This window comes from Ochotona princeps, chromosome 26 (genome assembly GCF_030435755.1).
Source record: "Ochotona princeps isolate mOchPri1 chromosome 26, mOchPri1.hap1, whole genome shotgun sequence".
Lineage (NCBI taxonomy): Eukaryota > Metazoa > Chordata > Mammalia > Lagomorpha > Ochotonidae > Ochotona > Ochotona princeps.
This window is the reverse complement of record NC_080857.1, coordinates 21,256,249-21,272,031: the sequence shown is the minus strand read 5'-3', so window position 1 is coordinate 21,272,031 and position 15,783 is coordinate 21,256,249. Positions and strand designations below refer to the sequence as shown.

The 15,783-nt window shown below is 40.1% G+C and overlaps 1 protein-coding gene across 5 annotated transcripts in view; it reads left to right on the top strand.

Moving 5' to 3' along the window:
- The window catches only part of PCNX1 (pecanex 1), a 152,115-nt gene that overhangs the window by 34,787 nt on the left and 101,545 nt on the right, over window positions 1-15,783 (top strand). For all 5 annotated transcript variants that reach the window (XM_004584432.2, XM_058655456.1, XM_058655454.1 and 2 more), the window contains exons 3-5: window positions 6,645-6,750; window positions 9,237-9,279; window positions 10,374-10,463. In XM_004584432.2, coding sequence (XP_004584489.2) covers window positions 6,645-6,750; window positions 9,237-9,279; window positions 10,374-10,463 — 239 coding nt within the window. The remainder of the gene's footprint in view (window positions 1-6,644; window positions 6,751-9,236; window positions 9,280-10,373; window positions 10,464-15,783) is intronic.

Genomic DNA, 15,783 nt, shown 5'->3' with positions numbered 1-15,783 from the left:
GAGAAGAAAGGTATCCTTCTTGCTGTCAAACTACATTAGCACCTGGGGATGGCGAACAGTCATTTAATAATTTCTTAGAGACCCCCGTGTGGAGGAAGAAGAGTATTTCAAAGATGTTACTAGGACGGTTTTGATAGTTCTGAGAAGTTGTTGATTTTCTTGGTCCAGTGTTGAGAAAATATTTCCAAGGTCTATTCGTTGACGAAGTCCAAATTAGTGCATCTACAGACCCAGGAACATGTTGCAAAGTTTGGCCAGAAGAATTGTCCAACCTGTTCTTTTTTCCATCTTTTAACATAGTAGTTGATGTCCCCTACTGGCCTAGGTGAGCTGGCCATCATGTCTCCTGTGTGCATCTGGGCATATTGTCCACTGCGTGGGCATCAGCAACAAGGAGACCTATTGCTGATACATGCACTAAAGGTTGAACCACACATCTTGTGATTTTTTCCCTGTTGCTGGGGTCTTGAGTCCAGCAGTCTAGTCATGGAGTTCCTCAAGAAACTTAACATAGAGTTTTCTCAGTCTTGACTCTTAGGTGCACCAACCAGTGCAGGGTCAGGTTGGGTCTGTCCCCTGCACCATCTAGCACACGGAAGAATAGATGCAAGCTGCCTGATCAGTTGTGGCCCAGCTCCGTACCTTACAAGAAGCGATGGGTACTGCAACCCATCACAGACCTGGTTCTCACACATATCAGCGGTTGCCGCAACTTAGTCTGGGAGTCCCTGAGTAATCCCACCAGGCCCAACCCTAGCCTCTGCTGCAGCCTAGCCTGGCTCAGCCCACATCCCATCCAGCTCTTGTGCACGCCTGTGGGTGCTACAGCTTAGCTTAGTCTGACATGCCCACAGACCCAGCCATCACATATGCAGATAGGCGCTGCTGCCGTTTCCAGCCAGGCCCACTCCAGCCCTGGCTTTACTTACCAGCAATAGGTATAGCCCAGCAGGGGAGCGCCTACAATTCCCCTACTAGGTATGTTCTCAGCCCTGGGTATTACTCCTGTCACGGGTACTGTATAAAGTTGGGCATTACAGGACTCATACCTAGTCCTGGCACTTGCCAGCTAGTGTGGGCCTAGCCTGGTTGACCTGCATCCATTGTGGCACTCATGTGCACCAGTGGCCACAGCAGTCTAGCTAAGCCTGGCCTGTCCCCAGACTGGACCACCCCCAGTCCCAGCTCTCACTCTCACCAGTGGAAGTAGCAGCCAGCAAGAGAGTCCCTGAAGTTCTCTTAGAAGGTCTGCTCCCAGTCCCAGGTCTTGCATGTGCCAGCAGGTTATGTGTCCAAGTTTGAGATGGCCTGCCCCCAGTCTTGGCATTTGTCAGCAGGTGCTTCTGTCCTGCTCTTGCTGGCAAGTGTAGCAGCCCAGCCTTACTTGGCCTACCCTCAGCCCTCATGTGAACTTTAAGGTGTTGCTGTCCAACCTGGCTTGGCCTATACCCTGTCCTGGCTCTTACACATGCCAGTGTATGCTGGGGCTGACCCTACCCAGCCCACCCCGAGACATGGCTCATGGTCTGCTTTGCCTGGCCTATATGCAGCTCTTGTGCACACCCATGATTGCTGTGGCTTAGCTTGACCTGACCTGTCCCCAGACCTGGCCCAAACACATGCCAGTGAGTGTTGCAGCCCTGCCCAACCCAGCCTGCCCTCCCCAGCCTGTCCTCAGTCCCAGCTCTCAGGCTTAATAGTGGAAGTAGTGGCCTAGGGGGTAAGTCCCCAAAGCTCCCCCAGCAGGCATACTCCCAGCTCTAGATCTTGTGTGTGCTGGTTGGTGCTAGGACCCAGTCCGGCTTGGCTTGCTGTCAGTCTCAGCGCTCGGTTGCAGATGATGCATCTTGGCTTAGCCCAGTACACCCCTAGTTCCAGTCTTTGCTGGCACGTGCTGCAGCACAATCCCCACTGGCTTGCACCTTGGCCTGGCTCTTTTGTGTGCCTTTGATTGTTCCGAACCCTAAGGACTCTTTATTTTGAGCATATGACTGGTAAAGAGGAGAGGATTCTACAGATTAGAATCTTATGCATCAATCCTGGAGCTTTACTGTTCCCCTGGCTCTGGAGTTCTGTCGCACTGCACTCGCCTGAGTGGTACTCTGAACAGTTTGGAGGGAAGAGTGGGGATATTTCTTATTCTAGAGTCTGCTCTGCTTGAACTGAGAGCATGTGTAGGATTTGACCTGCACAGCAGAAGGTGCAGAGGGTGTTGTGCAAGTTGCTTTCCTACCACTGTAGTCTCCCAGCTCTGAGTGGCCTGGTCCGGTTGCATCAGTGAGGTGTAGTTTGGTAAAATGGTTAAAGGTCAGGGAAAGTATGTTAATGCTTTAGAAACTTACACAAGTTGCTATGTGTGAAATCCTATTAGTAATATTGTACTGTTGAAACTGAGAATAGTGCATATATTTGGTTAACTGGGGATTGAGGATTGTAAAATCACAAATTCTTAAAAAAAATATAAATTTTTGACCTAAAGTGTTCGTTTACTTTTGTTTGACAGGCAGATTTACAGAGAAAAGGAGAGCCGGAGAGCTCGATCTGTTATCTGCTGGTTCTTGCCGCAAAGGGGAGCTGAGGATTATTAAATGGTTCTGCATCCCTCTCTCTGTCCTAAGTCAGCTTTCCATTTATGGTAGTTTGTCTCTGGATGCTCTTTTCTGTTGTGTTGATCCAGTCGTTCGTGCCTGAGCCTTTGCCACATCAGTCTCATTTCTGTGGCTTTACTGTGTGGCTGGGTAGCTGATAGAGCACGTCTCCCACCTTGTCCTGGGGGAGTGAGTTTGCCATTCTTGCCTCTGCTCTTTGTAACAAACTCAGGGTCTACTATGGGCAAAGTGTGTAGGAACTTGGCACTGTTACTGATTTTTCATTGGATATGTAGTTCCCTCTGCTGAGGATTTCTATTTTTACCACATTTAAATCTCTGCATTAAGTCTAAATGTCTGTTATCATTTTTTTACATTTAAAGGAAACAATTTTCTGTAGTTTTCCTGCTGTCCTAAAATTATGTTTTCTGTTTTTCCTCAAATACAACTTACTTCTCCAGCACTCTGTCATTGGTAATGACTTCTAGCACATGCTTTAAGTTGAAATAGTACAGAGTAAATTCTTGTCTTTTTTCCTAATTTTGGAATATTTTTTTTAAATTATTATTATTGGAAAGGCAGATATACAGAGAGGAGGAGAGACAGAGAGGAAGATCGTCCGTCCGATGGTTCACTCCCTAAGTGACCACAACAGCTGAAACTGAGCCAATCCGAAGCCAGGAGCCAGGAGCTCGTCCAGGTCTCCCACACGAGTGCAGGGTCCCAAGGCTTTGGGCCGTCCTTGACCGCTTTCCCAGGCCGCAGGCAGGGAGCTGGATGGGAAGCGGGGCCGCCGGGATTGGAACTGGCGTCCATATGGAATCCTGGGCGTGCAAGGTGAGAACCTTAACCACTAGGCTCTCGTGCCGGGCCCACTGGAATATTTTTAAAGTTTTGTGATTGAACCCAGCGTGGTAGCTCAGTGGTTAAAGTCCTCGCCCTAAATGAATAAAGTTTCATGATTAAGTAGGAACTTTGTAGTAGATTTTTGGTTTTGTCATTTTTTTCTTTACCTCTCATTTGTGAATGTCACATTCTGTTTGGAAGAAAATAATTTAATTAAAATATGACACTTGTGTCTGGAGCCTGTTGCTGTGCTGGATGAATCACAGCTGTCAGTCATATGGCAGTTGCACGAGTCAATAGGAAAAAGTAGATGAAGAAATACTAAAGAATCTTCATCTTAGAAAAAGAGTTTGTATTTTGTTTTTAGTTCTTCACCACATTCACTTTTAGGGTTTGGATGCAAATACTTTGGAAACAGACTATATTTTTCCTATGTTTCTTATGGCGTTCATGCTAGTAATATAAACTGAATGAAGTTGAATTTTAGATCAAGCTTTTCTGTTTAGGTACTTTATTTTTAATTTAATTTGTTTTCAATCTGTATTTTTTTGAGCATCATTATAACCTATATCAGCTTTGTAAACTTCGTACTGTAATGATGCTATAAAGCTTTTGATGAAGACACATGAGCACAAATAGTTGGTATGATGCTAATAATAAAAAAATTAGTTTCTGAGGTCTTCTCTGTGAGTTAGGCCCTTCTGTGTTTTTTTTTTAACAGATGGGGGAATTAAGGCATAGAGGTAGAGATCCCCTGAATTTGGTGTATTGCTTACTGCAGTAGACCACTTTGCTTCTGTGAGAATTTTAAACTACTGTACTTTCCAGGTATGTGCTAACATATGTATGGATGAAAACCTCCAATTCTTGTTGATTAAAAACTCTTATTCAGTTATTTTACATATTTAGCTAAACATTGGCTTAAAGTTCTGCTTCTGAATTTGTGGGTAAAAGTACAGAAATATGTTAGAACACATACAGAGGAGCTGTCCAACTTTTTCCTGGCTGTTTTTGTGACGTTAACATCTCCTCCCCATTTGATATGAATTATTGAGCAATTGATCTAGATCAGTTTTTCAGCTGGAGTGATTTTGATCCCCACCCATGGGGACACTTGGATCAGCCTTTGATTGTCACAAGTGGGGATACTGCTGGAATCTGGTGGGGAAAGGCCAGGCGTATAGCAACGGCAGTGCACAGGACAGCCTGTGCAGTCAGGAACCAAGCAGCTCATCAGTGTCAGTGCTGCTGTAAAGATAACTTACTCAAGATAATGATGTTTGGTTTTGGTCTGAACTGCAAAGCGAACTTCAATGCCTTTGAAAAGCTGGTGTGGCTTCCTAGAATGTGAATGTCAGAGTTTTACTGATCGGGTGTTCAGACTCTCAGCACTGCTACTGAGTAGGTACATTCAGGTGGCCGGAAAAAAGAACAGGAATGATAATGTTCCGTAGATGACGTGGAGTGCTAAGTATTACCTGTGACTTCCTCTTACACCTGAACTCCATACGTGAAAGATCTTTTCTGAGACCTCTTATATTCCTATGATCAGAGTACAATAAGTGCTTAGTATATATATTTTTCTTTTTGAGTAGTAATTTTACATTCAGGTTGAAATAATTTCATTTTAACATCAGAAGTGATATATGAAACTGGGAAAGATTGTACGTTAGTTGATGGCTCCAGTATCACAGGTCTGGAGTTCCTGCTTCACGGCCAGAGATGTAGAGGTTTCTTGTGTTGTGTGTAGGGCACTTTACCCTAATTCCTGTTAGCCAGAGTTGGGCATGTGCTTTTTCTAGAACTAAGTTCAATGACAAGAAGAAAAAGATAGGCAGAGTGACTTTGAGCAGCAGAATCTACCCCTAAACTTGAACCATAGGAGAGTTTGGGATGAAGTGGTCTGTTGTTGTTCTGTTTTGCTTATTTTCATTTTTATTGTTTTTTGGTTAACCAGTAAATTGATGTTCAATAGCAAGATAGTATATATCTATTATACACTTGGGAATTTTTTTGTTTTGTTTTGGTAATAATAGCTAAAAATTGAAGTTGGCATTATGGTGCAGCCATTGAAGCTTGAAGCTGCTGCCTGCTGTGGTAGGTGGCATGCCATGTGGGCACCAGTCCAAGTTCCAGCTGCTCCATTTTCCATCCAGCTCCCTGCACATGTGCCTGGGAAAGCAGCAGCAGATGACTCAGTGCTTGGGCTCCTGGACCCGTGAGAGAGACTGGACGAAGCTCCTAGATCCTAGCTTTTTTTTTTTCTTTACTTGGCAATTGAAGCTATTTGAGGAAAAAACCAGTGGAAGGAAGATCTGTTTCTTTTTGTCTCTCCCTTTATGTCTGCAACTCTGTCTTTCAGATAAGTAAAATAAATATTTTAAAAAATTAGCTAAAAGTTTGTTGAATACTCCCAGGTAGACCAAGTGAAAAGAAATGGGCAGAAATAGCATTATGAATTGTTTTAGTAGTTGAGTTCCAAAGCAACCTATTGCAATGGCATTCCTGGATTATTTAGAAATTTGGTGTAATCTTTTTTCCTAGTTCTGGATTCCCATTGTCTTTAAGTACTACATATGGGCTCTCCCTGCAGTTTGAACCAGGTACTTTTCTCTCTTGCCTATCAAGTGCCTGTTTTTACACATAGCATCATTTTACTTATTTTTAGTGTACACCTCGAACTCAGCACACACAAATCTAAAATATTAGGTTTTCAGTTCTATACAAATATGTTAGTGTCCTCTGTTCACTTAAAATTACAGCTACAAACAGCTTCGCCAGGATGACTGATGTCTCATGTGTTCATCATTGCGTCTGGTAGTTCAGTCAGTTAATTACTGCCGATTACTCTGTGTTGACAATTAACGAATTTTTCTTGGGAAACAAAAGGTAATCATTTCTTTGCTGGAGTGGTTTTATGTCACATATCGTAAAATACTTAGTATGCTATAACTATAATTAAGACCAGTTTCTAATGTTGGATCAGATACAGTTTGGGATGAGAGGTTTAAATATTTTGAAATCACGATGTAGTTATAAAACAGTTTGAATTGTCAGACTTACAAGTAAAGGATGACCATTCTTTTTTCTCTTTGCTCTGTTAAATATCAGAACTTACAAGTTTTATAGGAAGATATCTAATTTGAGACATAATAAACAAAATCATAGGTGCCAGAAGAATGATGTTGTTCTATTTATTTTTCCCCACAGTGATCCTGGTGGAGGGATTGAAATGTCTGAGTTCATTCGAGAAGCCACACCCCCAGTTGGTTGCAGCTCAAGAAATTCTTACGCCGGTCTAGATCCAAGCAATCAGGTAGGAACGTGTGCTGTTGCATATTGTGCCTTTTTACCCTCCTTTTCATGTCCTCTGTTATTTCCTGTGACAGCCAGTTGAAATTTACATTTATTGCTTATTTATCATCTTTCATCAACATTTTTATTTTTAACAGATATTTTACATTAATGAAGTACATATTCGCTTATTGTCTGGGTATGTAGTTTTGCTCAACATAGTTGTAATGTTTGCCCTTAGGAAATTTAGCTTCTTGGCTTCTACTGTCTTAGTGACCTTTACATCCGATGCACTGGAGAGATGTAGTATATATAATATAGTTACCCCTAGTCTGAACAGGCCAGGAAAAAAGGAAAAGAAAAAAATAAATTGTTCAGAGTTTTCAGTCATAGTTTATGATGTTAACTCTGGAACACTAAGTAGAAAACCAATGCACTTTGCCAGTTTTAATACTCAAAACACTTTTAACTTAAAATACAGACTGTACATGTGCGAAAGACTTTGGTTTTGTCTAACCTCACCTCGACTTTTGCTGCTACCGTTGTTTTTTTTTTTTTTCACCCTGAACATCTTTTATACTGATCAAAGTGCTAGGTATTCCTACTTGCCTTTTCCATAGATAGCTTCTCTGGCTAGTGTAGAGGTCTGTTTTTGTGTGGCAGTGAATTTTGTGAGAAAGTTGCAGTCCCCTCAAAGTAGAATGCTGCCTGACAGTGGGTTTCAGTAGCCATTGTGTCAAGCCTTCGTTACTCTGAAGGAGAGACATCTGAGTGATGTCAGAGGTTAGGAAACATCTTTTTAAATCATTTTTATTTTTACTTATTTTCATTTTTTTTAAATCAAAGAACAGAAAGTGAGAAATTGAGCTTCCTTTTACTGGTTCACTTCTCAAAGGCTCTCAACAACTAGACGTAGGCCAGACTAAAACTAGGAATTTAATATGAGCCTCCTATGTGGTTTCAGAAGGTTCATGGAATGGTGGTGGGAATTTTCTGAGACCTAAGTGTGTGTATTATCTGCTGCTGCCCTCCAGCTTGTGTGAGAGCAGGAGCTGGCTAGAAGCAGCTGGATGCACTCTCGTGTAGGGTATGGTGTTTCTGTAACTCCTGTGACCCATGTGGTCCATGTAATGGTTTAAATTTTATTTTATGAAGCTAAATTTGCTTGAGTGTTTCAGTCTTGGAACTCAAGAGGAAAGGCCAAAATGATTATCATAGTGCTGTAATTGGCACCCTCAATATGTTTGGAATTTGTGGTATTTTTTAAAATGATTTTTATGATAGTATAATAATGACTGTGGAATTTTAGGAAAATGTTATGGATGCATAGATGAAAAGCTCAGCAACCAAATTTTTGTTTTCTATTTTGTAGTTAGTGCTAACAATTCATATTTGTGGGTGCTATAGATTTTTAACTTTCCAAATGTTAAAGCCATTTACAAAGGATGTTTGTAGCTAAGAACATATTGATGCTCTAACAATTTGACTGAAAAACTTATGTTCTTTTTAACATATATTACTTTTTCCCTTTATGTACCAAATTTATTTTAGATAGAGCCAGTGCCAGTTTTGCTTTTGTTTATAACATGAGCATGATAAAATAAAATAGTACAAGTGCATGACATGAGTTGTTGGAAGCTAAAGGCATCTGGCTGTGGGGGCTTCAGTCATCCTGGACATGCCAGGGGAGCAAGAGCTCAGCCCATCTGTAACACATGCACAGTGCTTTCTGGGGCCGACGGCCTGTGGCTGTGAGGGAACATGCTTATCAGGTAGCCGTTAGCACTGAGAAGAGTGGCAGATGAGCGTGATAATCTGGTCATTCATCTTGCTAGTCTGCAGCTATAATGAGATATAGCCACATTTTTTTCATTGTATATATTTGTATTGGCATACCACGTTGTATGGCATACACATTGTGTAAGCATTGAAGCAACACATTATATCCCATGAGTGTGGAAAATTAAGTCAAGTAAACCCCCAAAATACATACACTAAATAAATCAGAAGCACAAAGCCAGCCAACCAACTGAACAACCTAGGTGTCTTTTTACACATTTCCATCTGCAAGGCCACACTTTAATAGTCAAAATTCACATTTAATGTTTGCTTCCCAGCCTTCTTTGAGGACTCCTTAGGAGTTAAATCATTGGCTATTCTTCCTCACTTCTACCAGGGGAAGGGGCTTGTTACCTGAGAAGGGGCTAGCACCTTACATATAGGTGAGTGTACATGAGTGATCACGTTTTTACCTTTGCCAGGCTGTTGAAGGGTGTTCCATGCAGTTAGATGCCAGGGTGGGTCTAAAACAAATTATGCCAAGATTTGTTAACATTAGACCTGGATATGGAGCAGTCTAGGCGCAGAAGCTTATCAAAAGAAAACAAAAAACACTGTTCACAGAAGCAGGTGCCAGATGGCTGTAGACCACAGTTTTCATTATCATGCCTTACTTAGCTCCAGTTTACAGCCACATTTTAACAGGTTTATTTTATGTCACATTTTCAGATTGGATCTGGTTCTCGTCTTGGAACAGCAGCAACCATTAAAGGTAGAGGTGATCTGATTTGAAGGTTGTCTTTAATTTCGTGTTTGGTTATAATAAATATAATAGCACAATACATTCATATATAAGGAAAACACATTTTTGAAGTTTTTATAGATAAAATTATCTCATTGAAAGTTGCTTGATTTAGATGGTGTTCCTCTTTCATCATGTACATTTCACAAAAGTGTTTGACTCATGAATCAAAAAGATTTTGATCTACAAAGTGGCTTCAGAAAGTTCATGGAATGGTGATGGGGATTTTCTGTGAACGTTTGGAAGCGTCTTCCTGTAAGATACTTCCTTATTTGAGCAAAAATTCATGATGATACCGTCACATGTGGGCACAGATAAAACAGTGAGAAAGTTCCGATTTTGCTGACCTTTGACTAATACATCTGTACTATATATACATCACATTATTTTTTCCGTACAACTTTTTAGCTTTAGCCTTCTGTTTTACCCTGGGAAATTTCTATAAAGTTGTTACATTATATATATATATAAGATTTTTTTTTTCTGCAAATGTCCATCTCCCTTTTCTTTTTTAATTTAATTTCGTTTTATGACACAGTTTCATAGGCTCTGGGATTCCCCCAACCCCTCCTCAAGCCCTCCCCACATGTTGGATTCCTGTACAGTGTTGCAGTAGTACAGTTCAAATCCAGTCATGATTCCTTCATTGCAAGCATGTACCATGCATAGAGTCCAGCATCTTATTGTCCAGATAAATTCAACAGTTTCATTGGGAGACCATCCCTGGTCTGAAAGTAGAGCTGGCAAAATATCATCCCATCCAATGAAAAGCCACAACATAACATCAAGAACAATTTACAACATTATGGAGTTAATTGACATGGTATTGAATGACCAATATGTTAGAAAATGCAAGTTCTTAACCACTTCCTGTATATAATTTGTGTATTTTTAAAAGCTCACACTGAAGGAAATAATTTTTTGAGTTAACACTGTTGTAACACTCGATGCACAAGCCCTGCTTTAGTTATCTGCCATTCTGTTTGGGGTTCTCCCTGGGCTATGTCATACTACAGACTTGACTTTGAATGTGATGTGGTTTCTTGGTTCTATTAACTTTGTAGGAGATACAGACCCTGCGAAGACTTCTGATGATATCAGTTTAAGTCTGGGACAGAGTTCTAGTCTTTGTAAAGAAGGAAGTGAAGAACAAGGTAAGGACATTATTCTTTTTTGGGACATTTTAATGTGGTGACTAGATTGAATTTGTAAAATGCAGCTCACATTTTGGCCGAGGCTTATTTTTGCTTGGTATGGTTGTCTTTAGGAACCTTAAAATGATGTATTGGGAGTAGTACTAATACAGAATTATAAGTGATTTTGGCCTACAAGATTTCAGTTAGACATGATCTGCCAAATAAACATGGAAAAAAATTTTATGAGTATATAGCAAAGGATGAATATCAGGTGAGACGTAAGAATCTGGTCTTCCTTTAGTTGGTCAGAGTGTCTAGGCCAGTTTAGGGAAGCCCTAATATGTAAAGCTCTTATTTTAATTTGATGTGATCTCTAAGTGCCAGCTGCTTCATCTCTTGCCGAAAGGTAGAAATTACTGTCTTAACTCAGAAATGACTTTCTGTTGGTTCTCAGAAACTGTGGGTCTGTTGCCAAAAAAGTACTTTGAGGTAAGATTGTTGATAGAAACGTTGGCCATGTGTTTTGACCCCTCCTTAGTCAGTCTGATATAAATCAGTATTTTGGATTTTACAGGGAACTTTCTAGATACCAAATCTTCTTTTATACTTTCTTTATTGAAATAAAGAAAAGATATTTAATGTATTTTGTGGGTAAAATTCTACACTTGATCTTAGCCAGAAGGCCAGGAACGATTGTAGATACAGTATAGCAATATAAAGATACCTAAATTGTATGTTTTATTTGAAATCTTTGAACATGAATGGACAGCTGTGTCATCCCCATTTTCAAAAAGGGATTATCCAAGTTTATATTATCAATAAACAATTGAGTTAGTAGTTATCTCCCTGTTTTTATCCTGTTATAACCTTGTTATTTTTTATTAGCTTATTGATGGTGTTTGTTGGGCATACAGGCTGATAAACTATTCTCACTATTTAAACTTGTCTATGAGATTACAAATAGGTAATTTAATTATGATATTTGTCCATTAATTTAATACTTTTCCCAAGTCCGTTTCTTACCAGTGTATTTTGTTATTGGTACCTGGGGTTTTGTCTTGTCACTGTAACTTTTTGCTTGTTTGAATTACAGTTGCCTATCATTGTTTATTTCTATGTGTGTGTTATCCCCCCAACCATAACCCTCAAAGAGAATGTGAAAATCATTAAATATATAGTATGCTACAGAAACTTTTTAAAAAACTTAAAGGTGAGTCAGTTGCTTTGAAAATTATAATATCCCTTATTTAATGTATAACCATCGATATTGTCTCAGCAGCTAAGTAGCATATCTTTAAAAGTTTTAGTGACATTGCATTTATGGGTCATTTGTCTTCATCATATTTTGAATGTGGAAAGTATTTTGTGTAAGCGGGATTTTTGTAATGTGGTTGGGTGGAATAACATACAGAAACCTGCCCTTGAAGCTGCACACTACTGTGAATAAAGATGTCTGCATTCACTGGGGACTTTATTGTCCAGAATAGGAGCAGGCAAACTTTCCTGTAAAGATAGACTTGTCAGTGAATGATCTCTCTTGCTATTTATCTGCTGTGCTTTTGTGGAGTAAAGGGAATCATGAACACTTACGTGAATAGACATGGCGTAACACACTTAAAACTTCATTTACATAATTAAAAATGAGCTGATCTTGCACTATGGGCTTTAGTTTGTCCTTTTCTGCTCACTTCATATGCATTTGCCTAGAGTATCTTCATTATTATTATTCTTTTAAAGACTTATTTATTTATTTGAAAGGAAGAACTACACAAATAGAGAGATTGAGATCTTCCATCCATTAGTTCACTCCCCAATTGGCCTCAACAGTTAGAACTGCTCTGGTCTTGAAGGCAGGAACCAGGAGTTTTTTCTGGGCCACCAGAGGACCAGACATGTGGACTGTCCTCTACTGCTTGCACACGTACAATGGCAGAGAGCTGGGATCTCATTATTATTCTTATTTTACAAATGAGCAGGTTATGACTTAGAAAGTTATATGACGCTTGCCAGAAATCATAGTTATGAAGTTATCATTCAAATCTACATGTAAATTATGCTTTTGCTCCTTGTATTGTACTAGTCTACTTTATACATTTTGTAATTTGATTTTATTATGTAACACTTTTCATGTCTTAGTTTAACATTTAACATTGTTTTCAAGTACTCATTTGTGCCTGGCAGCATTAGTTCTGAAAGTAAGTCACTGAATAGACAGAAATCTCTGCCTTGGTGTGGTTTCCCTATGAAGCCTGTTTAATCCTTGTGTGTATTCCATAGTTTGGAATCTTACAAGTGTAAGTTCGATGTGTCAACATAAATGGAGACAGGACAGGTTGGGGGCTGGCGAAACTGTGATAGCAGCACAGTTCAGAGAGAGCCTTCTGGAGACCACAGACCTGAGATAGGAGTGAGCTGTCAAGGCCCCGGCAGACCCAGGAACAAGAGGAAAAAGCCACCAAGGCTAGAGAAATGATGTGACTGGTGTTGGTAGGGTGAAGCTAGATTGTATGGTCTTTTAAGCCATTTCAAAGACACTGATTTGGGGCTGACATTGTGGTGTATCAGGTAAAGCCTCCATCTGTGATTGCTGGCTTCTTGTATGTGCACTAGATTGTGTCCTGGCTGCTCTATTTTGAATCCAGCTCCCTGCTAGTTGCCTGGAAAAAGCATTGGAAGATGGCTTAAGTGTTTTGGCACCTGCTACTCATGTGGGAGTCCTGGACCAGCAGTGAACCAGCAGTTCAGATTCATTCTCTCTCTCTCTCTGTCTCTCAGAAACTTTACTTTTCCAAAAAATTGGTTTTAATTCCAGATGATCAAGACTGCTGAAGGGTTATTTTTTAACTAAATTGTTAAATTTAACTAAATTGCTGAAGCTCCTCTGTTTGGGAATATATTAAAAACAGCAGAGCTGAAGCAGAGAGCTCAGTTAGCAGGTGATTGCAGTAATCTAGTACACAGATCAGGGTAATTAGTAGTGTGTTGGGGTGAGAAAGAGAGAGAGAGAAAAAAATATGTTGCTGAATTTGGGTATATCGTGTATGATGAATAGTAGTTATGGAAGACTGGGGTTTTTGGACTAAGCAACAGAGAAGATGGAGTGTACAGAAAAGGACCAAATATTTGGATGGGGAGAGAGCGTGGATAATAAGTAGGGAGTTTCTTTGGTCATATTTGTTGTGAGATGTTGTTAGACCTCCGTATGGCAATGAATAGGTAAGGAGATCTGGATTGGGATTTTAAGTTTCGCAATTATCTGTGCATAAATACTATCCCTCTGTCCTCCCCCCCCCCCAAAAAAAAAGCCCCAAATCATGTGAAATGTGTAGTTAGATTATTTGGTTCGACAGTTCATAAACAGGGCAAGCCAGTGTAGTTAGCTGGTTTGGAGTTCCTAATCCAAATTCTTGGTCCTGGCGCCCTCTAGTGGTACTTTTTCATTTTGGTCTAACTGTCCTTTGGAACTTTTGTGGTTCTTTGGTTTCGATTTACAGGACAATGACCTTTAGTTAGTTGGCTGGCCGTTAGTTGGCTGGCCATTAGTTGGCCAGTTGGCTTTTGTTTTGTCAATGATTCAGGAGATTGGGAGAAAACTGAGGATTAGGGGTGGGGTTTGTACCCTGTACTTTTTCCCATCTAAGAAGTAGTCTGTGGTGTCCCTTCCCACCCTTACTCATGTCTTCAGTTCTAAGATCAGAACTTTAGGCTATCCTAGAGGAGCACAGGGGATGGTAACATATGGAGAAACTAGTTGTGAGTATTTTTGAATGTTAGCTCATTACAATGTCAGATAGCTAGATGAGATTTGAAAGAGAGGGAGTCTAACAGAATAAAGAATTCTGAGGATGGAGCCTGAGCCACTGCAAGCTTAGTCTAGGAGACTGAAGAGAAGTAACTGGTGAGATAGAAGGAACATTTACGTTGTTACGTCCCAGAGTTTCAGGAATGGATGGATCAGCTTCGTCAGATGCTATGGAGATGTTAAGTGACATGAGATCTAGACTTGACCATTGGGTTTAATGATTTTTTTAGAGGATATTGGTGGCCTTGGTGAGCATAGTCTTAATGGAGTAGGGTTAGAATTCAGCTAAAAATAATTGGGAAGAATCAAACATAGTGAACATAGTCATTTTTAAAAAGTTTTTAAAAATTAATTTACGTAAAAGAGGAATGTGAAAAAAGACATAGAGGTTGGGTTTCCATCTGCTGGTTCATTGTTGAAATTCCTGTAACAGCTGCTAGTTCATTTCCCAAATGCCTACAGGGTTAGTAGTAGTGACCCAACTACGGGAACTGTCACCTGTTTCCTCATTATGGTGTGTGTTAGTAGGAAGTAAAGTCAGGAGCCACAACTGCATATCTAACCCAAGTTCTCTGAGGTCGGACATGTGTAACTTCAGTGCTAGGCCCTGGGCCCTGGACCACCTTTTGTTTCTTTTCCTCAGAGATTTTTTTTTTTTTTTTTTTTTTTTACTGGAAAGACAGGTCAGATTTATGGAGAAAAGGAGGGACAGAGGGGAAGATCTTCCGTCCGTTGATTCACTCCCCAAATGGCTGCAGTAGATTGCAGCTGAGCTGATGCAGAGGTCCCAACACTTTGGGTCTGCCTCTACTGCTTTCCCAGGCTGCAGGCAGGAAGCTGAATGGGAAGAGGAGCAGCTGGGATATGAATTGGCACCCCTATGGGATCCTGACACTTGCAAGATAAGGATTTAGGGATTAAATGATCCTGCCAGGCCTCCTGGACTGCTCTCTGAGTTTTTATAAAAGGGCAGAAATCTAAAGTGATAGCTACTAGGGGAAATCAATGTAAGGGGAAGGATTTGATTTTTGTAGGATAAATAAAAGAATGTATAGTTGAGGAGGGTGGTCCAGATGAGAGGAAGGAAGGATTATTTGTGTTTAGGAAAGTAATGTGTTAAGTTTAGAAAGCACTGTTAAATATGAAGGATAAAGTAGTTACACTTCTGCCACATGTTTGGTATATTACCTTTTTTTCTTATTGCAATATATTTTATGTATATGAAATTTGCCTTCTATATAATATGTAATTCAGTGGTTTTAGTATACTTATAGGATTTTGTGCCCATCACCACTTGTAATTTCATATCCCCCAAAAGACACTCATTTTACTGTTTCCTTCCTGAGTCAGTGCATGACAAAACCACTAGGCTTTTGGTCTCTACATTTACTTGTTCCTTTTTGTGTTTGATTTACTTGTTATAGTGTATATCAAGGCAATTCCTTTTTATAATTAAAAATGGCAAATCACTCTTAACATTCATAAAAATATGCACCTGTACTGTTAGTGCTCATATTAATGTGTAAACCTGGGATA